This window comes from Lepidochelys kempii, chromosome 24 (assembly GCF_965140285.1).
Source record: "Lepidochelys kempii isolate rLepKem1 chromosome 24, rLepKem1.hap1, whole genome shotgun sequence".
In the NCBI taxonomy this organism is placed as follows: Eukaryota; Metazoa; Chordata; order Testudines; family Cheloniidae; genus Lepidochelys; species Lepidochelys kempii.
In genome coordinates this window covers 15,045,171-15,069,430 of record NC_136403.1, presented here as the reverse complement: position 1 = coordinate 15,069,430, position 24,260 = coordinate 15,045,171, and the positions used below count along the sequence as shown (strand labels likewise).

Sequence of the window (24,260 nt, the reverse complement as noted above, 5' to 3'; positions counted from 1 at the left end):
TGGTCAGAGCAAGGGAAAGCTGCTTTGTGAAAGACTTCAAAATGTCAACGCTGAGTTTATTTTGCAGAGTTCCAAATACACCCAATTTCTTGTTTTTATGACATTTCCCCCACAATTTTCATTGACGTTCTATCAAAATGGTTGTCAAAGCTTTTCTATCAGGAAAAAAACGATTTTTTGAGTGGGGACATGGGTACAATTTCTAGAACAGAGTTGATCAAAATGGACATGAAAGAAAATCGTGATACTGCTGACAATTTTTCAGAATTTTTTTTTTTTAAAAGTCTGTTCTTCAAAACAAACAAAAAGCTTTTCATTCTTAAACAAGTCAACAGCGTCTCTGTGGAGACAACGATCTGATCAGGCACTTGAGCATGGGATTCACAAAGGTATTTAGACAACTAACTACCATGGATTTCAATGGAGGCTCAGCGCCTAAATCCCTTTGTGAATCCCACCCAGAGTAACCTGCCAGTTCAACACATACTGCAAGCAACTGCTCCTATGAACATAGGCGGACAACCATTGAATTACGTAGTGAATCATCCTGGCCTAATTTGTCAAAAGTGACTGCTGGTTTTAGCTGACACTCGCTGTGTTCATGTCAAGGGGGATGTTGGCCCCTTACTGAAACATGGTGGGGTTTTTTGGTTGACTCTCTTCCAATCCCAAGAGACATGGGAAGCGCCGAGAAAGGGTCTGGGTCCCGAGACGGACAGATCCCCAGGGTCACTGGGGAGAGGCTAGCACTCCCTTGGAAATGTGTGAGACATGCAAGATCTGCCCAGCAATCCTGAGAGATTTGGTCCCTGTGTGCTGGCCTGTGCAGGATTCACCTCGGGGAGACATTCCTAGGGTGGGGTGGGGGTGAATACTGGGCTGTGAGGGTGGCCAGAGAGTCTGTGCGTTGGAAGGGATGGATCAGCCCGAATCCTGAAGGAAGCAGGAGGGATCCATCTGGATCATGGGGCATTTATGTTACCAGTGGACTCATTCCAGCTCCGCAAACAGCATGAGTCAGTCCTGAGCAGGGAGACGCCCAGTTGCTGCTGCAAGCAGGGTGGATTTCTGAGCTCGGGAAAGTGAAAATAACCCAGTAGCAGTGTCCAGAGGGAGCCATGGCCGCAGAGAACCCCGTGGACCGTCTCCAGGATGAAGCTAGCTGCCCCATCTGTGGGAAGTATTTTAAAGACCCAGTGGTTATAGACTGTGGGCACAGTTTCTGCCGAGCCTGCATCAACCAGTGCTGGGAGAGTCAGGATACAAGCTTCTCCTGTCCTCAGTGCAGAGAAACCACTCAGCAGAGAAACCTGAGGCCAAACCGGCCCCTGGCGAATGTCCTCGAACTAGCCAAACGGCTGAGTCTACAGGTGATGAAGGATGCAGGAGGGGAGAGCGCGTGTGGCGAGCACCGGGAGCCTCTCAAACTGTTCTGTGAAGAGGACCAAACCCTGATCTGCGTGGTGTGCGACAGATCCCGGGCTCACAGAGCTCACACAGCAGTTCCCATAGAGGAGGCTGCCCAGGAGTACAAGGTAGGGAAGCACTGGCCAGTCTAATTCATTCAAATTGAATTTTAATGACAGGGTAATTTCAACCCAATTTACGGGTCAGACGCAATCTCTCTCCCTGACAGCTTTTGCTGTAACTGCACCCTTATGCGCTGTAAAGCCAAGAGGCTGGATGTGGGCAACGTCTCTTTGACACCATTTCCAAACCACTTCCCACTGGGGAAATAAGGCAACTTCCCCCTCAAATGAACCGGGGAAAGGATCCAAGAGGTTTAAGTCACAGAAGTTGCAGGCCGATCTCCATCAGCATGTTGTCCTCAGATCGGAGCAGAGGAAGTTACAAGCTGCTATTTTTATAACGGATGTGTATTGTCGTCTGCATTATCGCGGTTCTTTGCATCCCAGCAGCCCCTCCAGACCCCAAACAAGACCTGACCTTGACTGCGCTGGGCCCCGCACAAAACACAGCGAGGGACAATCCCTGCCCTAAGCAGTTTAAAGCTAACCAGACAAGACAGCCAAGAATGGGAGGGGAAACAGAAGCAGGGACTTGCCCAGGGTCACCGGCAGAGCTGTGAACAGAACCCAGCTTTCCCCAGGCCCAAACCAGGGCCCTAATCACAAGGCCATGCTGCCTCCCCAGCAGCGCTAAGCAGTGACAAAGTGCAGCCATTAAGAGGGAAAAGACTCCTTGCTAAAGGCTCCAGGCCCAGCAGGGAGATGAAGTTTCCCACTGGGATTCTACGTTCCCATGTTGCCCCATGAGTGATTACACTCAGCTGCCGGCCGTACTAGAGGAGATCGCAGTGCTAAACATTGTGTGGACCCCAAGTAACTGGCATTCACACAGAAAGGGGGTCCAGACAGCTCCCCAGAGGCCACTGCGAATGAAAGGGTTTGGGACACCATAGACCAACTTCTCACAACACAAATCACCACGGCCAGTGGGCTTTGCCCTAGTGCTTAGACCAGTCCAATCCCCAGGGGTTCAGGGCTGAAATTCAGAGGGAGCTGAGCTCCTGTGAGCATCCAAGACCGTATTTCTAATCCTGGTGGCTTCTGGGGTTTGTATCACACTTTGTTAGTTAAACTATCTAAAAAAATTGATTTTTGATTCACCACCCTGTGACTCCAGCTTTCTCCACTGGTTTAAGTCAGTCCAAATAATTCTAAACTGCCCGAATATAAACCACTGCCAGTCTCCATGAATGAGAATTCATTTCCTTGGTGTCCCTCATGTCATAAACCTAGTAAGGCCGTGTAGCAAGGTTGAGACTCGCTGGCACAGCACCTCCTGCTGGTCATTTTGGGAATTAGCTCTTGTCCAGCCCAGAACACCCTCAGCGGGACAGTGGCTCACCTGCCTGAAGACCTCCATGTCTCTCCTGGACCCCAGTACCCCTTTACCTCAGGGTTCTGCCCCAGCAGTAACCCACAGTCTGGGTCTCCCCTCCCAGGGGAACCCCCAACCCTCTAAACCCACCTTGCCTCAGTGGCTACTGCCAGCCATCATCTAGCCCCGCTCACTGGGGCAGACCGTAGTCTGTAATAGCTACTCATCATTGGCAGTGGGGTAGGACCAGCTGCCTCTGCCTATCCCCGGGCTGCCCCTCTGCATCCCCAGTAGGCTTTGCACAAGGCCTGCAGTCGGGGGAGTTACCAGGCTGGAGCTGGCCGTGGCCAGCCTCAGGTGCCCTTCTCTCCAGAGCTAGAGAGAAACTACCTCAGTACCTGGCTCACCTCCCTTTTATAGGGCCAGGTGTGGCCTGATTGGGGCATGGCCTCAGCTGTGGCTGCTTCCCCAATCAGCCTAGCCTTTCACAGGAGCGGGGTGAGTGCCCCGCTACAGGCCGACAGTCACCGACTGAGTACTGGGTGGAAAACACCCACTACACACATGCTCTCAACCCTCGGAATGGAACCAGCCAACTTATTTCGGTTTCTCCAGGGAAAGATTCAGGCCCATTTGGAGACTCTGAGGGAAGAGAGAGAGAAGCTGCTGGGATTTAAAGTGACTGGCGAGGGGAAAAGCCAGGAGTACCTGGTAGGTGCCCGCTGCTATTAACCCCGCAGGGACTTGCGATGGGAGGTGTGTTTGTAGGCCTATTGCTCTGTGGCCTTGGGGAATGCGGGCTAGTGTGTGTTGCTCCATGACCATGGATTGCTGTGTTGGATTCCTGTGTGTGCACTCACATACACAGGGCCTGAGAAGTCCTTTCCCAGGATCAGGACCGTCTCATATGCCTCAGACTCTAAGCTCCCATTCCAAATTAATGAGTTAATTTTCTAGCCCTTGTGGCTTTCATAAATCTCCCCCCCCAGCTGAACTGACTAGACCCCAGGCAGGCTGTCTGCCGCCTGCAGGCATTTCTCGTATTGTTGAATTGTTTCATTCTTTTTTCTCCCCTGGCATCTCTGTTAATGTAGGGCTGAGTCCTGCCTCCTGCTGCTCTGGATCAGGATTGACTTAGGCCTCTGATAACACACTGTCCTGCCCATGTCAGACATAGGTGCAGGAAGTAGGGGTGCAGAGGGTGCTGCAGCACCCCCAGGCTTTGCGCCCCACACCGGGGTCCCGGCCACCAGCCCGAGCCCGGGGGCCCCGCTGCCACCCGGGATCCCGGCCGCCGGCCCCGTGCCTGGAGCTCTGCAGCCGCCCCCAGCTGTGGTCCCAACCTGGGGCAGTGAGGGGCTCGAACAGGGACAAGGGGGGGCGCAGCTCAACACCCCCACCCTAGAAATAGTTCCAGCGCCACTGATGTCATAGAATCATAGAATATCAGGGTTGGAAGGGACCTCAGGAGGTCATCTAGCCCAACCCCCTGCTCGAAGCAGGACCAATCCCCAATTAAATCATCCCAGCCAGGGCTTTGTCAAGCCTGACCTTAAAAACCTCTAAGGAAGGAGATTCTACCACCTCCCTAGGTAACGCATTCCAGTGTTTCACCACCCTCCTAGTGAAAAAGTTTTTCCTAATATCCAATCTAAACCTCCCCCACTGCAACTTGAGACCATTACTCCTTGTCCTGTCCTCTTCCACCACTGAGAATAGTCTAGAACCATCCTCTCTGGAACCACCTCTCAGGTAGTTGAAAGCAGCTATCAAATCCCCCCTCATTCTTCTCTTCTGCAGACTAAACAATCCCAGTTCCCTCAGCCTCTCCTCATAAGTCATGTGTTCCAGACCCCTAATCATTTTTGTTGCCCTTCACTGGACTCTTTCCAATTTATCCACATCCTTCTTGTAGTGTGGGGCCCAAAACTGGACACAGTACTCCAGATGAGGCCTCACCAATGTCGAATAGAGGGGGACGATCACGTCCCTCGATCTGCTCGCTATGCCCCTACTTATACATCCCAAAATGCCATTGGCCTTCTTAGCAACAAGGGCACACTGCTGACTCATATCCAGCTTCTCGTCCACTGTCACCCCTAGGTCCTTTTCCGCAGAACTGCTGCCTAGCCATTCGGTCCCTAGTCTGTAGCTGTGCATTGGGTTCTTCCGTCCTAAGTGCAGGACCCTGCACTTATCCTTATTGAACCTCATCAGATTTCTTTTGGCCCAATCCTCCAATTTGTCTAGGTCCCTCTGTATCCTATCCCTGCCCTCCAGCATATCTACCACTCCTCCCAGTTTAGTATCATCCGCAAATTTGCTGAGAGTGCAATCCACACCATCCTCCAGATCATTTATCAAGATATTGAACAAAACCGGCCCCAGGACCGACCCCTGGGGCACTCCACTTGACACCGGCTGCCAACTAGACATGAAGCCATTGATCACTACCCGTTGAGCCCGACAATCTAGCCAACTTTCTACCCACCTTATAGTGCATTCATCCAGCCCATACTTCTTTAACTTGCTGACAAGAATACTGTGGGAGACCGTGTCAAAAGCTTTGCTAAAGTCAAGATACAATACATCCACTGCTTTCCCTTCATCCACAGAACCAGTAATCTCATCATAGAAGGCAATTAGATTAGTCAGGCATGACCTTCCCTTGGTGAATCCATGCTGACTGTTTCTGATCACTTTCCTCTCATGTAAGTGCTTCAGGATTGATTCTTTGAGGACCTGCTCCATGATTTTTCTGGGGACTGAAGTGAGGCTGACTGGTCTGTAGTTCCCAGGATCCTCCTTCTTCCCTTTTTTAAAGATTGGCACTACATTAGCCTTTTTCCAGTCATCCGGGACTTCCCCTGTTCGCCACCAGTTTTCAAAGATAATGGCCAATGGCTCTGGAATCACAGCCGCCAGTTCCTTTAGCACTCTCGGATGCAACTCGTCCGGCCTCATGGACTTGTGCACGTCCAGTTTTTCTAAATAGTCCCTAACCACCTCTTTCTCCACAGAGGGCTGGCCATCTATTCCTCATGTTGTGATGTCCAGTCTGGGAGCTGACCTTGTTCGTGAAGACAGAGGCAAACAAAGCATTGAGTACATTAGCTTTTTCCACATCCTCTGTCACTAGGTTGCCTCCCTCATTCATTAAGGGGCCCACACTTTCCTTGGCTTTCTTCTTGTTTCCAACATACCTGAAGAAACCCTTCTTGTTACTCTTAACATCTCTTGCTAGCTGCAGCTCCAGGTGCAATTTGGCCCTCCTAATTTCTACATGCCCGAGCAATATTTTTATATTCTTCCCTGGTCATATGTCCAACCTTCCACTTCTTGTAAGCTTCTTTTTTATGCTTAAGATCCGCTAGGATTTCACCGTTAAGCCAAGCTGGTCGCCTGCCATATTTACTATTCTTTCGACTCATCGGGATGGTTTGTCCCTGTAACCTCAACAGGGATTCCTTGAAATACAGCCAGCTCTCCTGGACTCCTTTCCCCTTCATGTTAGTCCCCTACCCATCCGTTCCCTGAGGGAGTCGAAGTCTGCTTTCCTAAAGTCCAGGGTCCGTATCCTGCTGCTTACCTTTCTTTCCTGTGTCAGGATCCTGAACTCAACCAACTCATGGTCACTGCCTCCCAGATTCCCATCCACTTTTGCTTCCCCCACTAATTCTTCCTGGTTTGTGAGCAGCAGGTCAAGAAAAGCTCCCCCCCTAGTTGGCTCCTCTAGCACTTGCACCAGGAAATTGTCCCCTACGCTTTCCAAAAACTTCTTGGATTGTCTATGCACCGCTGTATTGCTCTCCCAGCAGATATCAGGAAAATTAAAGTCACCCATGAGAACCAGGGCGTGCGATCTAGTAGCTTCTGCGAGCTGCTGGATGAAAGCCTCATCTACCTCATCCCCCTGGTCCGGTGGTCTATAGCAGACTCCCACCACTACATCACTCTTGTTTCTCACACTTCTAAACTTAATCCAGAGACACTCAGGTTTTTCTGCAGTTTCATACCAGAGCTCTGAGCAGTCATACTGCTCCCTTACATACAGTGCTACTCCCCCACCTTTTCTGCCTTGCCTGTCCTTCCTGAACAGTTTATAACCATCCATGACAGTACTCCAGTCATGTGAGTTATCCCACCAAGTCTCTGTTATTCCAATCACGTCATAATTCCTTGACATCACCAGGACCTCCAGTTCTCCCTGCTTGTTTCCAAGGCTTTGTGCATTCGTATATAAGCACTTGAGATAACCTGCTGATCGCCCCTCATTCTCAGTATGAGGCAGGAGCCCTCCCCTCACAGACATTCCTGCCTGAGCTTCCTCCCGGTATCCCGCTTTCCCACTTACCTCAGGGCTTTGGTCTCCTTCCCCCGGTGAACCTAGTTTAAAGCCCTCCTCACTAGGTTAGCCAGCCTGCTCGCAAAGATGCTCTTCCCTCTCTTCGTAAGGTGGAGCCTGTCTCTGCCCAGCACTCCTCCTTCATGGAACACCATCCCATGGTCAAAGAATCCAAAGCCTTCTCTCCGACACCACCTGCGTAGCCATTCGTTGACTTCCACGATTCGACGGTCCCTACCCAGGCCTTTTCCTTCCACGGGGAGGATGGACGAGAACACCACTTGCGCCTCAAACTCCTTTATCCTTCTTCCCAGAGCCATGTAGTCCGCAGTCATTAAGATCCGCTCAAGGTCATTCTTGGCAGTATCATTGGTGCCCACGTGGAGAAGCAGGAAGGGGTAGCGATCCGAGGTCTTGATGAGTCTCGGCAGTCTCTCTGTCACATCGCGAATCTTAGCCCCCGGCAAGCAGCAGACTTCTCGGTTTTCTCGGTCAGGGCGGCAGATAGATGACTCAGTCCCCCAGAGTAGAGAGTCCCCGACCACCACCACCCGCCTCCTTCTCTTGGGAGTGGTGGTCGTGGAACCCCCCATCTCAGGACAGCGCATCTCATGCCTTCCAACCAGCGGAGTCTCCTGCTTTCTCCCCCCAGACATATCATCTGGTCCACTCTCCGCAATGGTACCTGTGGAGAGAACATGAAAGCGGTTAGTTACCTATGTCCACGTTGCTGGAACCCGGACATTCCCCCTTCTTCTTCTGGAGGTCACATGTTGCCAAGCTTCTTCACTGGCCTCTTGGCTCCGCTGTGCAACCTGCTCTAAATCTTTAGAGCTTTGTGCCCATAGAAGCATATCCTGACTTTTGTCCAGAAAATCCTCCGTTTCTCGTATGCAACGCAGGGTCGTTATCTGTTGCTCCAGACCTTCAATCTTCCCTTCCAGTATGGAGACCAGCTTGCACTTTGTACACACAAAGTCGCTTCTGTCCTATGGAAGAAAGACAAACATGGCACATCCAGTGCAGGTCACAACAGCTTAACCCCCCCCTTCCATATCACCTTCTTACTATGAGCTTCCTCAGAGAAGTTGGCAAGATGTAAGCCTCACTGGGCTCACTCCAGGCGAACTCCCAGGCAAACTCCTGCTGTGTGCTGCTCTGCTGGTTTGCCGCCGCTCAGCTGGTTTGCGAAACTCTGGCTATTTTTAAACAGCCAGGCTCCCCTGAAACAAACAAACAGACAGCCCCAGTGCCCGCCCCCTTATCAGACATGGAAATATCCCATTAAGAGATATTAGGAACAAATGGGAAGGTTTAGAAAATCCTCTCTCTAGTAACTGCAGTGTTAGTGACGTGTCAGCCATCACAGAGTTTGTAAAGAAATTCTCTCTCACGCAGCACTCTGTGAAAGGACCCTAGGCTCCCTCTATGTCACTTCCTTTTTTAAAAACACAGCTACAGACACAAACCGAGAGGCAGAAGATTGTGGACGAATTTCAGCAACTGAGGAAGTTCCTGGAGGAACAAGAGCGACGTCTGCTGGCCCAGCTGGAAAACCTGGAAAAGGAGATTGTGAAGATACAGAATGAAAATGTCACTAAACTCTCTGAGGGGATTTCCTGTCTCAGTGACCTGATTAGTGAGATGGAGGGGAAGTGTCAGAAGCCAGCGAGTGAATTCCTGCAGGTGAGACTGAGTTAAAACTATCCCAAAGCCCAACACAACTCCTGAATCATGGGCACTGGTGTCCAGCAGTCAGAGATCACGGTGTAACTCAGTGTGCGCATTCATGAAATGTGAATTATTGTTTCTCTTGCAAGGGTTACAGATTCATTTATGTTAGAGATTACATTAAATCAGCCAATGCACGGCCCCGGGGCCAGGGCAGTGCCTCTTTTCCCCAGAGCTGCAAAATCCCTTTCCTGAGTACCCCAGGGTGCGCCATGAGCGATTGAGTTTGTTTTCTCTCTCTCTCTTCCCTCTAGGATGTCAGACGCACCTTGAGCAGGTACGTGGCTCTCACTCACTCCCCGTTGTGCTTCACAGTGCTGGGAAAGGGCTTGGAGACCATGTTAACAACACATCTCCCCAAAGTTCTCCAGCAAAATTTGTGTGACAGGGTCACATTTTGCATACAAGTCTCTGAGATGAACTTAATCCTGAGGGTCTATCCTTCTATACAAGACTCTGGAACTATCTAGTCAGTGGGAAAGACTGACCTAAAGGATTTCCTAGATATGATACATCCCTGGGGACTGGCTGCCTCAGGATTCTGGGGGTAGAATATGGGCCTTTCACCTCTAGGGCACGGGGTACAATCATGCCCTGGTCAGCAGGAATCAAGATTCTTTCGCACCCGAGGACTGTTTGGAGTTCTGTGTGGAATGAGCTGATTTCCGTGGAGCTGAGGTCTCAGTCTACTGCCTGGAAGAAAGATCCCATAACACTCAGTGCAAGAAATATGGGAACATACCAGTATTAGTGCATGGAGGTCAAGGAGAGAACTGGCCCTGGAGACTCGATTCCTCTTTTATCCTCAGATCTGCTCTCTGCAGGCCAGAGTTGAAGAATATTAATGGGGCCTTTGGCCTGTGCTGCCCCTGCTCTGAGGCTGGGAGAAGCAGAGGAATTCTAACTCCAGGTCCTTCAGAGCAGCAACTTCCACTAGAAAGGGATGATAACGAATCAGTAAATGCAATAGAATAATGTGAAATTCTCTCTTTCCAGGTGTGAGATGGGGAAGTTCCAGAAGCCAGTGGGGCTTTCTGCTGAGCTGGAAAAGAGATTCAGCGATTTCTCTCAGAAAAATTTTGCTCTACCAGAGACTATGAAGAAGTTCAAAGGTACCAAGAAGGAATCTCGGAGGAGAAATCGGAGTGTGTCTCTGGGACTGTGGGTGGAGTTAGTCAGTTGGTTCGTTATTCCAGTGTGTATCTATTTAATAAAAAACAGAAAGTAGAGAAACTGAACGTATGTAGTAGGGACCCAGGCAACAGGATGTCTCAGTTTGATTCACTCGATGAGCTTTGGTAAAATCACTCAGATGAAAATATAGCAAGAGCTGGGTGCCTCAGTTTCTCTCTCCCAACTACAGGGTGGGTGAATCACTCCAGGACAGAAACCTCTCGTGCTCAAGGAGCGTTCCTTGCTGGGTGGTTGGGAACAGAGTGGGGTTGCTGAGGGCAGGGTGGAGCAGGGATAGAGGGGTGTGACCAGGGGAAAGCTGTGCCTTTGATACTCAGCCCCCTGGCAACGCCACACAGCAGTCACTGAAACAGGGATGCCACTCGGGCTGGGCCACAAGGCTTCCCTAGCCTGTGCTAAAGTCTGCACCAGCCTCTGCAGCCACTGAATAGGGGAACCACAAGCTGCGTCCCCCATCACTTTACCAACACAGGGGTGAATCAGGCCCATTGAGCCAACCCTCTCCTTGCCTCGGTTTCCACAGCTATAAAATGATTTTATTATTATTCATTTTTACATCTAAGGAGGATGAGGGCCCCACTGTGCTGAGCTCTGTACAGATACTGAGTAAATCGATCCAAAGAGCTTGCAATTCAGGGCCCTAAGCCTGCAAAATCTCATTCATGTCCAATGAGCCCAGGACTGTAAAGTTGCTTTCATAGAATCATAGACGATTAGGGTTGGAAGAGACCTCAGGAGGTCATCTAGTCCAATCCCCTGCTCAAAGCAGGACCAACCCCAACTAAATTATCCCAGCCAGGGCTTTGTCAAGCCTGACCTTAAAAATATCTAAGGAAGGAGATTCCACCACCTCCCTAGGTAACCCATTCCAGTGCTTCACCAGCCTCCTAGTGAAACAGTGTTTTCTAATATCCAACCTAGACATCCCTCACTGCAACTTGAGACCATTGCTCCTTGTTCTGTCATGCTAAACTCTTTGCAGGATCTGGGCCTAGGTTACGACAACATGCAAAAGGAGAATGAGACAACCCAACTGGGCTCTGGAGGATGAGTGAACAGGAAATCTATCTTCCACATAATATATCCTTGGGTGTTTTTGAGGGTTAATGGACATTGGTTCAGTTGATTTGAGATGCCTGAACAAAAGAGAAAATAGAATGTTTCAGATTAGCTTTTATTAAAGATCTGGGAGTGTCTCTGTCTCTCCAAATTTTTCTCTTGTGTAATTAAAACAAAGTTATGTCAGTTAAGAATGGGGATGTCACTATAAAGAGAACAGCATGAAATCTCATCTCTTTTATCCTTTCCCCCTCCAGACATGCTGCGCTCTGAACTGGAGGTAAAAAGAGGGAAATCCCTGGGATCAGACAGACCAGGTGAGATTTCACGTGGAGATTATCTTTAAATGAAGAGGAAAATCCCATGAAAACATTTTCATGAACTTGTAGCTCAAGTTCCCAATGAAACCAACCCTGACCACGACACTCCCCCTAAAACTAAAAATACAAACATGAAATACTGAAGAGATCCCAAGCAAATGTCAAACAAACAATCCTGACTCTAGCCTGGGTGCTGAGTTCATGCCCATGCCGATGAAGAGAAATACTCTCTCGCCTACACACAAAGGGCCTTAACGCTGACCCTGGCTTTTCCAGGCACATCCACATGCCTTTGAAATATTCAGTTGAGAGGGTTGCCACATTCCTCTCCTTTCCCCTGAGTGAGGGTGGGGCTCTCTCCCGTTGCTCCTCACCAACATTCCTACCTTTCTTTTCAGCAGGGCTGGGCTGAGCTCTCCCCTTTGAACTGCTCATTTCTCCCTCTGATGCTGGTACCTCCTCCCTTCTCTCTCGGCTGGAGAAGGAGCTACCCCTCCCAAGGCCACCTCCTCTTCACCACTCTCTGGCCTTGAGAGGTTCTTCTCTAATATCCCTTCCCTTCACTTCTCCCAGGCTAGTGAGAAGAGCTGCCAGGACGGGCTCAGCACACACTTCCCCCTGGGGTTTATATCTGTTGCCTCCCTCCTCTTACTCCCCTCCCTGCAACTTCAGGTTTTGACCTTCCTCTAATCCTGAGAGAGAAGCAGCCCCAGCAGGAAGATGCAGCCGGGAACCAGGGAGAGAGGCAGTTTCTGAAGCCACCATAGCAGCTCCTGCAGCCAGGGGGAGGAACTGTCTGGGCATCTCTGCTTGGCCTCATGCACTCAAGTACCAAGTATCGACCCTGAGTTGCATCAGAGAAAATGGAGATTTTCTGGAGAGAAGCCAGCTTTGGCACTGCAGGCACAGCATGCTGAAGAATCAGAGAGAGCCGTGCAGAACGGGGAAGAAAACTGGCAGCATGTGACCTCCAGAAGAAGAAAGAAGAGAACCCATGTACCCGCAATGCAGATAGAGGTAAGGAAACATTTTCAGGCTGTCTGCACAGGTACTATGGCGGAGAACGACTTGGAAGAGTTATCAGAGGGAAGGGATCAGAAGGAGATCCCATCGAACAGAGGGCATGGGATGCATTGTCCTAGGGATGGGAGATCCCTGATCACCACTCCCAAGAGAAGACAGGTGGTGGTGGTCGGGGACTCCCTCCTAAGGGGGATGGAGTCATCCATCTGCCGTCCAGACCGGGAGACTCGAGCAGTGTGCTGCTTGCCTGGAGCTAGAATTCAGGATGTGACAAAGTGTCTGCTGAGACTGATCAAGCCCTCGGACCTCTACCCCTTCCTCCTTCTCCACATGGGCACCAATGATACTGCCAAGAATAACCTCGAGATGGTCACTGCAGACTACATGGCTCTGGGAAGAAGGATAAGGCGCAAGTCATGTTCTCGTCCATCTGCCCTGGAGAAGGAAAAGGCCTAGGTAGGGACCGTCGAATTGTGGAGGTAAATGCATGGTTATGCAGGTGGTGTCGGAGAGAGGGCTTTGGATTCTTCGACCATGGGATGTCGTTCCAGGAAGAAGGATTGCTAGGAAGAGATGGGATCCATGTAACAAAGAGAGGGAAGAGCATCTTCTCAGGCAGGCTTGCTAACCTAGTTAGGAGGGCTTCAAACTAAGTTTGCCAGGGAATGGAGACCTAAGCCCAGAGGTAAGTGGGGAAGTGGGATACCGGGAGGAAACACAAGGAGGAGGGTGCAACAGGGGAGGCCTCCTGATTCATATTGAGAAAGCGGAGCAATCGGCTAGTTATCTTAGGTGCCTGTACATGAACGCAAGAAGCCTGGGAAACAAGCAGGGAGAACTGGAAGTCCTGGCACAGTCAAAGAACTATGATGTGATTGGAATAACAGAGACTTGGTGGGGTAACTAACATGACTGGAGCACTGTCGTGGATGGTATAAGCTGTTCAGGAAGGACAGGTGCGGGGAAAAGATGGAGGAGTTGCATTGTATGTAAGAGAGCAGTCTGATTGCCCAGAGCTCCAGTATGAAACTGGAGAAAAGCCTGTTGAGAGTCTTTGGGTTAAGTTTAGAGGCGAGAGCAACAAGGGTGATGTCATGGTGGGCGTGTGCTATAGGCCACCAGACCAGGAGGATGAGGTAGACGAGGCTTTCTTCAGACAACAACAGGAGTTTCCACATGACAGGCCCTGGTTCTCATGGGGGACTTCAGTCACCCTGCCGTCTGCTGGGAGAGCAATACAGCAGTGCACAGACAATCTAGGAGGTTTTTGGAGAGTGTTGGGGACAACTTCCTGGTGCAAGTGCTGGAGGAACCAACTATGGGCTGTGCTCCTCTTGACCTGCTGCTCACAAACACGGAAGAATTGGTAAGGGAAACAGAAGTGGGTGGCAACCTGGGCAGCAGTGACCATGAGATGGTTGAGTTCAGGATCCTCACAAAAGGAAGAAAGGAGAGCAGCAGAATACGGTCCCTGGACTTCAGAAAAGCAGACTTAGACTCCTACAGGGAACTGATGGGCAGGATCCCCTGGGAGGCTAATATGAGGGGGCAAGGAGTCCAGGAGAGTTGGCTGTATTTTAAAGAAGCCTTATTGAGGGTGCAGGAACAAACCATCCCGATGTGCAGAAAGAATAGCAAATATGGCAGGTGACCAGCTTGGCTTAACAGTGAAATCCTTGCTGATCTTAAACACAAAATGGAAGCTTACAAGAAGTGGAAGATTGGACAGATGACTAGGGCGGAGTATGAAAATATTGCTCGGGCATGCAGGGGTGTAATCAGGAAGGCCAAATCACACCTGGAGTTGCAGCTAGCAAGAGATGTTAAGAGTAACAAGAAGGGTTTCTACAGGTATGTTAGCAACAAGAAGGTGGTCAAGGAAAGTGTGGGCCCCTTACTGAATGGGGGAGGCAACCTAGTGACAGAGGATGTGGACAAAGCTGAAATACTCAATGCTTTTTTTTGCCTCGGTTTTCACAGACAAGGTCAGCTCCCAGACTGCTGCACTGGGCAGCACAGTATGGGGAGGAGGTGAGCAGCCCTCTGTGGAGAAAGAGCAGGTTAAGGACTAATTAGAAACGCTGGACATGCACAAGTCCATGGGGCTGGATGAAATGCGTCCGAGGGTGCTGAGGGAGTTGGCGGATGTGATTGCAGAGCCATTGGCCATTATCTTTGAAAACTCGTGGTGATCGGGGGAGGTCCCGGATGACTGGAAAAAGGCTAATGTAGTGCCCATCTTTAAAAAAGGGAAGGAGGAGGATCCGGGGAACTACAGGCCAGTCAGCCTCGCCTCAGTCCCTGGAACAATCATGGAGCAGGTCCTCAGGGAATCCATTTTGAAGCACTTGGAGGAGAGGAAAGTGATCAGGAACAGTCAGCATGGATTCACCAAGGGCAAGTCGTGCCTGACCAACCTGATTGCCTTCTATGATGAGAGAACTGGCTCTGTGGATATGGGGAAAGCAGTGGCCGTGATATATCTTGACTTTAGCAAACCTTTAGATACGGTCTCCCACAGTATTCTTGCCAGCAAGTTAAAAAAGTATGGATTGGATTAATGGACTATAAGATAGATAGAAAGCCAGCTAGATTGTCGAGCTCAACAGGTAGTGATCAATGGCTCAATGTCCAGTTGGCAGCGAGTATCAAGCGAAGTGCCCCAGGGGTCGGTCCTAGGGCCGGTTTTGTTCAACATCTTCATTAATGATCTGGATGATAGTATGGATTGCACCCTCAGAAAGTTCGTGGATGACACTAAACTGGGGGGAGAGGTAGATACGCTGGAGGGTAGGGATATGGCCCAGAGTGACCTAGAGAAACTGGAGGATTGGGTCAAAAGAAATGTGATGAGGTTCAACAAGGACAAGTGCAGAGTCCTGCACTTAGGACGGAAGAATCCCATGTACCACTACAGCTTGGGGACCGACAGGCTAAGTGGAAGTTCTGCAGAAAAGGACCTGGAGATTACAGTGGACGAGAAGCTGGATATGAGTCAATGGTGTGCCCTTGTTTCCAAAAAGGCTAATGGCATATTGGACAGCATAAGTAGGAGCATTGCCAGCAGATCGAGGGAAATGATTATTCCCCTCTATTCAGCACTGGTGAGGCCACATCTGGAGTACTGCATCCAGTTTTGGGGCCCCCACACAGAAAGGATGTGGACAAATTGGAAAGAGTCCGGCGGAGGGCAACGAAAATGATTAGGGGGCTGAGGCACCTGATTTACGAGGAGAGGCTGAGGGAACTGGGATTATTTAGTCTGCAGAAGAGAAGAGTGCGGGGGATTTGATAGCAGCCTTCAACTACCTGAAGGGGGGTTCCAAGGAGGATGGAGCTCAGCTGTTCTCCATGGTGACAGATGACAGAACAAGGAGCAATGGTCTCAAGTTGCAGTGGGGAGGTCTAGGTTGGATATTAGGAAACACTATTTCACTAGAAGGGTGGTGAAGCACTGGAATGCGTTACCTAGGGCGATGGTGGAATCTCCATCCTTAAAGGTTTTTAAGGCCCAGCTTGACAAAGCCCTGGCTGGGATGATTTAGTTGGGGTTGGTCGTGCTTTGAGCAGGGGGTTGGGACTAGATGACCTCCTAAGGTCTCTTCCAACCCTGATATTCTAGGATTCTGTGATTCACTTAGGAGGGAGAGGCAGCTCCCCAAAATGGTGTTACAATTCAGAGACCGGTTTCAGAGTAACAGCCGTGTTAGTCTGTATTCGCAAAAAGAAAAGGAGTACTTGTGGCACCTTAGAGACTAACCAATTTATTTGAGCATGAGCTTTCGTGAGCTACAGCTCACTTCATCGGATGCATGCCGTGGAAACTGCAGCAGATATTATATACACACAGAGATCATGAAACAATACCTCCTCCCACCCCACTGTCCTGCTGGTAATAGCTTATCTAAAGTGATCATCAAGTTGGGCCATTTCCAGCACAAATCCAGGTTTTCTCACCCTCCACCCCCCTACACACAAACTCACTCTCCTGCTGGTGATAGCCCATCCAAAGTGACCACTCTCCCTACAATGTGCATGATAATCAAGGTGGGCCATTTCCAGCACAAATCCAGGTTCTCTCACCCCCCTCCAATGTCGGGGGGGGGGGGTAGGAAAAAACAAGGGGAAATAGGCTACCTTGCATAATGACTTAGCCACTCCCAGTCTCTATTTAAGCCTAAATGAATAGTATCCAATTTGCAAATGAATTCCAATTCAGCAGTTTCTCGCTGGAGTCTACCTAATCTCTTCCACCCTTTTCCCCTCCAGATTCTTTGCCATCTGAGCTAGAGCAGGGAAGGGGAGGATCTCTGGGTGCTCAGCCAAAGGGTAAGCTCTGGTGGAGACTTTCCTTCGATTAACTGAAAATTCCCATGAAAACAACTCTCCCACGCACCAATAACCAGACTCTCTCATTGGCCAGCATCCGAAACTTCTTATTTGTGGCCTGGTCATTTGTACTGACATTGATGTGTCTGTCTAATATTATGATCAGTGCGATCAGTAGAGAAATCTCTCTCCTCATGGCTGTCACATCCTTCCCCTTTTCACCTGGGGGAGAGACTCTCCCCATGGCTCTTCTCCAGCATCCCACCTTTCCTTTGGGCAGGACTTGGCTTTCTCATTGAAGCTGCTTTGTGGATTGGGGAGATGCTGTCTCTCTAATGACAGGTTTCAGAGTAGCAGCCGTGTTAGCCTGTATTCGCAAAAAGAAAAGGAGGACTTGTGGCACCTTAGAGACTAACCAATTTATTTGAGCATAAGCTTTCGTGAGCTACAGCTCACTTCATTGGATGCAGTCAGTGGAAAATACAGTGGGGAGATTTATCTACACAGAGAACATGTACACACTGTAAGGAGAGTGATCACTTAAGATGAGCTATTACCAGCAGGAGAGCGGGCTGGGGGAGGGGGAGGGGGACGATTTTTTGTAGTGATAATCAAGGTGGGCCATTTCCAGCAGTTGACAAGAATGTCTGAGGAACAGTGGGGGGTAGAGGGGGTGAAATAAACATGGGGAAATAGTTTTACTTTGTGTAATGACCCATCCACTCCCAGTCTCCATTCAAACCTAAGTTAATTGTATCCAGTTTGCAAATTAATTCCAATTCAGCAGTCTCTCCTTGGAGTCTGTTTCTGAAGTTTTTTTGTTGAAATATTGCCACTTTTAGGTCTGTAATCGAGTGATCAGAGAGATTGAAGTGTTCTCCAACTGGTTTTTGAATGTTATAATTCTGGACATCTGATTTGTGTCCGTTCATTCTTTTACGTAGAGACTGTCCAGTTTGACCAATGTACATGGCAGAGGGGCATTGCTGGCACATGATGGCATAGATCACATTGGTAGATGTGCAGGTGAACGAGCCTCTGATCACTCTGATCGACTTCAAAAACAGACTTCTCTTCCAGACCTCTCTTCTCTCTGGGCAGGGAAAGGGGCTGCCCCACCTAACGCCACTTCCTGCTCACTGACCTTCATTCATTGGCTCCCTTCCCAGTGCTGCGTTTTCGTCTCTGCTCCCTGGCCTGGGAGTGGAGGATGCATTTAGGGGAGGGAACTTCCCTCTGGGGTGCCAAGTTGGTACCTGCCTCCTCTGGACTCTCCTAATTAAAATCTGCAGCCTCTATAACCAAAGTAGAAGGTACAGAAGTGGTTTCCAGTATACAGGCTGAGGAACTGAAGTGACATCTCAGGTCCCCAGGGCCGAGGCAGCTTCCAGGGATCCTGGAATGTCCCAGCCAGAACGGGTCTGCTGGGGACGGAAAGACATGGTCCCAGACTCCTCCAGGGCTGAGCTCTGCTTTTAACGCTCTGATTCTCTCTCTCTCTCTCCAGCAAATGTGACTCTGGATCCAGATACGGCTCATCCCAAACTCGTCCTGTCTGAGGATCGGAAAAGTGTGAGATGGGGAGACACATGGCAGGATCTGCCCGACAATCCTGAGAGATTTGACGCTGATCCCTGTGTGCTGGGCTATGAGGGATTCACCTCAGGGATACATTCCTGGGAGGTGGAGGTGGGGGATGGATTGTTCTGGGCTGTGGGGGCGGCCAGAGAGTCTGTGAAGAGGAAGGAAGGGATCAGTTATAACCCTGAGGGCGGGATCTGGGCAGTGGAGCAGTGTTGGTGGGGTCAGTACCAGGCTCTCACCTCCCCTGTGACCCCCCTGCCCCTGAGCTGGGTCCCCAGGAGGATCCGGGTTTCACTGGACTATGAATGGGGGCAGGTGACATTTTTCAACGCTGATAACGAGACTCCGATCTTTACTTTCCCACCAGCATCTTTCAATGGGGAGAGAATCCGCCCCTGGCTCTCAGTGGGGTTGGAAACCCAGTTCAGACTGTGTCCCTGAGACGTAGGGGGAATATTCCACGGTGTATCGGCCTCTCTAGCCTCACACATACTAGTCTCCGTGACCCTGGAGGACACCAGTCTTCCGGAAGGCTCCTGGGGTCTCAGGTCCGGACTGTCAAACCACAGCGATCAGGGAGTGCTTGTGGCAGAAAAATCAATCTCATTGCCCCATGGATTGTCCCGCCTGTTTGTCACTGTCCTCTATGGTCCAGGAGGACTCCGGGGATCCTGGGTCAGACTGGGTCACTGAGATATTGGGGGAGTAGCCCTCTGGGAATTAAAAAAAAAAAGGGGGGGCTTCTCTAGCCACCATCATCCTAGTATCTATGACCCTGGAGGACTCTCAGTTGTCTAGCTTCCTGCCTCATCTTTATGACCCTGGAGGAATCCTGTCTACCCAACCCCCGATACCTCATCTCTGTGACACCTGGGAACTCCTCCCCCCACCCCACCCCCCTGCAGCCCCAGGGATGGGAAGAGGGAGGGGTGAAGGATAGCTCCTTCACCGGGGGGAGGGATAGCTCAGTGGTTTGAGCATTGGCCTGCTAAACCCAGGGTTGTGAGTTCAATCCTTGAGGGGGCCATTTAGGGATCTGAGGCAAAAATTGGGGATTGGTCCTGCTTTGAGCAGGGGGTGGGACTAGATGACCTCCTGAGGTCCCTTCCAACCCTGATATTCTATGATTATGATTCTATTAAGGACCCCTGGAGCTGCAGGAGGAGCAGATGGGCCCCAAGGGGCAGATGTGGGGGCGGCAGGGTCAGAACGGATGGAGGGACAGGAGGCAGAAGTGATGTGGGGGCTGGGGGTAGAATTAATAGCTGGCCAGGGGACAGGAAGCTGTGGAGGTGGCAGGGACACAGAGTTAATTAATTAATTAGGGTTTGGGTCCTTGGGGGAAAGATGGAGGCTCCGCACCAGCAGGAAGCCTGGGAGAAGGAGGCCCAGTGACTGAAGCGTGTGACCTCCATGCCCTCAAGGAAAGGGATGCTAGGGTGGGAAAGAGTTTGGGGTTTTCTGGAAGGGAAAAGAAAAATTAAAAGAAATAAACAGAGACGCAAGGGGGAGGTGGAGGGAGGCTGAAGTGAAGAGTGAAAGCAAAGCCATCGAGCTCAGCGGGCAGCAAGAGGTGAGAAGATAAACTCAGGGGAGAGAACTGGCAAGGTGAGGTGGAGTGGTCTGTGATCGGGAACAGAGAAGACTGAGGGGAACGCAGGGAAATAAATAGGGATGGAAAACAAGGGCCAGAGACAATGGGGTGTAAAACTGAATCAAATGAAAGAAAAGGGAGAAGAAAAGAGCATGAGAAAGGCGAGGGAGTTTTTTAAAGTGTTACTGACGGTGAGACTGGTTATGGAACTTCCCTCTCCGCTCCTTTGAAGCCTAACTTTTACTTATTGTAAATGAAGCATATTTATTCCTTGTTTATTTCCTTTTAATTTCCTAGCTGCAATTTTGAAAGGTGGTCATGGGCTTCCCCCCGGCCTTTTCCCCAATTGGTTATATTCACTCCCTCTAGCCTCACACACCCCAGTCACTATGACCCTGGAGGACTATTGTCATCCTACAGACGTTCTACTGGGCTATCTCTGTGACCTTAAATGCTACAATCTTTGTACTGTCAAACCATAGAGAACAGGGAATGATTGGGATGGAAAAGGCCATTTCCTTGCCCTGTGGCTTGTGTAGCCTGTTTTTCACTCCCCTCTATGATCAAGGAGGACTCTAGCAGGCTCTAGGGTCAGACCCTGATAGATAGGGACCCAGGTGTGGTGGAATGAAGGCAAAGGGAACAGAAAATGACAGACATATAGGAGCGTGACCGTGAGCTTAATAAATGCTGTTGAAAGTGACAGTGTCATTCATGTGATGCAGTAGATCATCAAAAGTGGAGCCATTTAAAAGTCTTTACAAATCACACTTTGCACAAATTGGGTCTGTTTCTTTTTTGATGATTAAATAATCAGTCCAAGGTAGAAGATGTCCTCACGTTGATAGTAAACAAACACAGTTCAATCCACGTAAAGTTATTTTCTGCTTGGTGTTCCTCTCATTCTGATGTGCTATTGTTGTCTTGTTGAGAACGGCTTGGATAGAACCAGGGCATTTGATTCCTCACTGACCAAACCACTTCTAGAAAAAAGCCTGAACGTTCAGACGCTGGGAGTGTGGGCATTACTAGGCGATGTATTTCTTCTACTCTCTCGGGCTTGTGCTGTCTTTCAAGAAAAAGCTTTCCTAAGGTTGTGGCCACACAATCCTGCCAAACTGTCCCTGCCCTTCCTGAACAGAATAGTTCAACTACCCAAACCGCAAAGGTTGGAAAAAATGACATTAAATTCCCTCTCCCGTATTCCAAATGGCCATAGCAAGAGGTGCTGATGTCTAGGGGTGAGTCATTGATGTATAAGCGCGCCCCATGAGACTGCCCCAATACAGAGTTCCAGTCAGTCCATTCAGGAGCTGCACGGACGGTCATTCAGGGGATTGTGTATTCAAGCACGTTGTGGGTGTTCAAGCTTCCTTTTCCCCCCTGAGCAATCAAATCTTTTCTGAGTTTTCTTTCTGTTGCAGAGCAGCTGCACAGAAAGTTGGGTAATGAGCAGGCTGTCTTTTGAGTTCATGCTTTGCATTAGAAGTTTCCTCAAGTTAAAAAGTCCAGAGGCTGATGCAGGAAAAGAAAACAGTATTTTAAGTAGAGTCCCAGAGAGATCCACTTCTTGGTGCTTTAGTCAAGGCCTCTTCAAGAGGGACTTGCCCATGGGCAATTTGGCCTAGATCCACAAAGGTACATAGGTCAGGTCTCTGCTAGGAAATTAGGTCAGTATAACTGTGTCGTTCAGGGGTGTGACCAGCTCTGTTCAAGGAAACAGGCCTCAGGAACGTTCTGTAAATCAGTAAATTACACTAAAATACCCTGAAATCTCTGCTGACGTTGGAGCTGAGAAAGGGGGTTCAGTGGGTTTCTTGCAACCTGCTGTCCTGATTCTGTCCCTGTTTAGGACTATGGGTAGCAATTGGGAAAGCCTGGAAGTTCCTGGTGGAGGGGGCGTCCTTGGGTGACATATTTCTGGTTTTGGTTCTCACAATGGACCATAAATGAACAGCTAAACAGGAACATTCTTGTTCTTTTCTTTAAAGAATCCCATGTCCCTTGTCTTTGAGCTCAATGTGTGGTATCCCTTTTGTTATTAAAGTTTCTTTGTCATTTTGGTTCATTATATCCATGAATCCCTGAGGGTTTGGAAGAAATTACTCCATAACTGAGGCTGTAGCTAGTCCAGGTGTTAACTGAAAAATCTGCTAAAGAACTTTGACCAGAAAGAGGGTAACCAAATATCCCCCAACACTGCCATCTTTTATGTAAATTCTGTTACTGTAAGATCTGAAGGAGGTAACCTGTGGGCCAATGCTACTTATGGGGGTTATAATAGAAAATTCCTAAAGAGTGTAAAAGTCAATGGTAAAAGCTTTTTAGGGCAAGTTACAGCTTCTAACATCACTCTAGTTAAAGCAGATCTTGTCAGAGAGGAAGATTAGTTACCAGATAAGAGCGTGAATATTGTACTCCTCTATGAGTTTACTATGTGTTCCTTTAGCCAGAATCCACCTTGAATGGAACAGTGTTAAACATAAGGAAGTTATTGCCTACAGATCTTTGTATTGGGAGTGATATTAAAGCTATGTTCAGTCAAGTTAATGTGATAACCCAGTCCCAGAGAGAGTATGAATGGGAACTTGCTATGTTATCTGTTAGTAACAGGCAGATTTGTGAAGGTGGAGGGCGTGTCTGGCTCTAAGCAGTTGTCTGTGTTTAACCAGGTTAAAGCCCTAACTGAGGAAGGAAAGGGTAGATTTTTAGCAGGTGATGAATTGTTGGCAGGTGAAGTTTGTAAAAACGAGCCTGAACAAAGTAGAAGTGTTTTGCTTAAAGTAATTCAATGCGAGGAGCCGCTGTTTGTGGAAAACACCAGCTTATCTGTTGAGGGACAGACTGTTTCCAGTTGGTGGCCTGTTGCAAATCGCAGTGTCCCTGCTGAAGAAGGAGAGTGAACCTCCAGTCCTTTGTCTGGGAAGGACCCTCCCAGCTTATGCTGGTGTAAGCGGCGAAATAGTCCCGCTCTTGTGGGGAACTTTCCTGGCTTCTGCACGACCCCGGTGAAGTGGGCTAGCGAAAGGATCTGAGTCCTCGCTCCCATTTCCTTTACCCAGTGGCCTCCCTGCCCTTGAGGACTCCCCTTTCACTCTCCTGTCTGGCAGAGTCCTCGTAACACCAACAAGGCTGGGCCCAGGATTCCTGGGGGGCTCGACCCCCAACCCTGCTGTGGTCACCTAGTACAGGGGCTAGGGTGTCCCCACTCCGGGGTACTCTCTCTGCACTGGGCACTTCTCTGACCCACTGACCATTACATACAAGTTAAAGCAAATACAAGTTATTTAATCAACAATTAATTTTAAAAAGAGTAAGGAATAATGGGAAAGGTTAAAGGAAACACATCAGCCTGCTCTGTGGCAGGGAACATCACAAACAGTGTCTCTGGAACGTCAGGGCAGTTCACAGTCTGTTCCTCGTAAGTCCCAGGCCTTCTTCTCAGGCCCTGGCTGTGCTGCAGGGATGCTGTGGGTTGGACACTCGCTCTGGTGGTGGCCACACGCTCTCAGGCTCTAAGTGGTAGGACCCTTCTGCCCAGTGTCGCCCCCGCCCTGGCGGGGTTACGATCCAAGCCTGGCCTGCAGAGCCTCTTGGCTGAGGCGTCTCCCTGTGCTGGGCCCACTGCCCAGGGTCCCCCTCGCTCTCCCCAGCTGCTCTCCGCACCCAGCTCCGAACTGCTCCAGCCCCAGCTCCACCGCTCGGCCTCTGCACTGCTGCTGCTGCCTCCAGCTCCCTGGGCTGCTTCTCTGGCCCCTCTGGCTCTGGTGGCTGCAGCTCTGCTCCCAGGACAAGTCTGCTCTCTCTGGGCTGTGCCTCTGGCTTTGGGGCTTCAGCTCTGCTCCCAGGACAGGGGCTGCTCTCTCTGGGCTGTGCCTCTGGCTTTGGGGCTGCAGCTCTGCTCCCAGGACAGGGGCTGCTCTCTCTGGATCTGGCCCAGCTCTGCTCCCCAGCTCAGCTTGGGCCCCTGCTTTCTCCTTAGCTTGGGCTCCACTCTGTCTGACCCAGGCAAATCCAGCTCACACAGAGGACAGGACCTCCCTGGCCTCCTGCCTCCCTGATTAGCCCGCCCGCCCTGTCATTCAGGCTGACCTGGAGCATTGGCCTCTCCCCATTGTTCCTGGGGGCTGTCAGTCTCAGGGTCCTGATTCCCCATCGACCCTTCCCCCTTTTTAGTACTGGGAGCTAGCAACTAAAACACCCCCATTGTCTCTAAGTCTCTAAGGTGCCACAAGTC

General features: G+C 50.0%; 1 protein-coding gene across 1 annotated transcript; it reads left to right on the top strand.

Moving 5' to 3' along the window:
• Nucleotides 1-1,103: 1,103 nt before the first annotated feature.
• On the top strand, nt 1,104-18,911 carry LOC140902430 (zinc finger protein RFP). Its single transcript, XM_073322488.1, has 7 exons — nt 1,104-1,535; nt 3,460-3,555; nt 8,645-8,875; nt 9,175-9,197; nt 9,917-10,032; nt 11,431-11,490; nt 18,353-18,911. The coding sequence occupies exons 1-7, from the start codon at nt 1,119-1,121 to the stop codon at nt 18,868-18,870; spliced, it is 1,461 nt and encodes a 486-aa protein (XP_073178589.1). The 5' UTR covers nt 1,104-1,118; the 3' UTR covers nt 18,871-18,911.
• Nucleotides 18,912-24,260: the final 5,349 nt, after the last annotated feature.

Excerpts from the sequence above, each read along its gene's own strand:
- LOC140902430 (XM_073322488.1), top strand. The coding sequence starts at position 1,119 with ATGGCCGCAGAGAACCCCGTGGACCGTCTCCAGGATGAAGCTAGCTGC. Across the intron at positions 10,033-11,430 it reads GACTATGAAGAAGTTCAAAG|ACATGCTGCGCTCTGAACTG; the intron begins GTACCAAGAAGG and ends TTCCCCCTCCAG. Across the intron at positions 11,491-18,352 it reads CCTGGGATCAGACAGACCAG|CAAATGTGACTCTGGATCCA; the intron begins GTGAGATTTCAC and ends CTCTCTCTCCAG.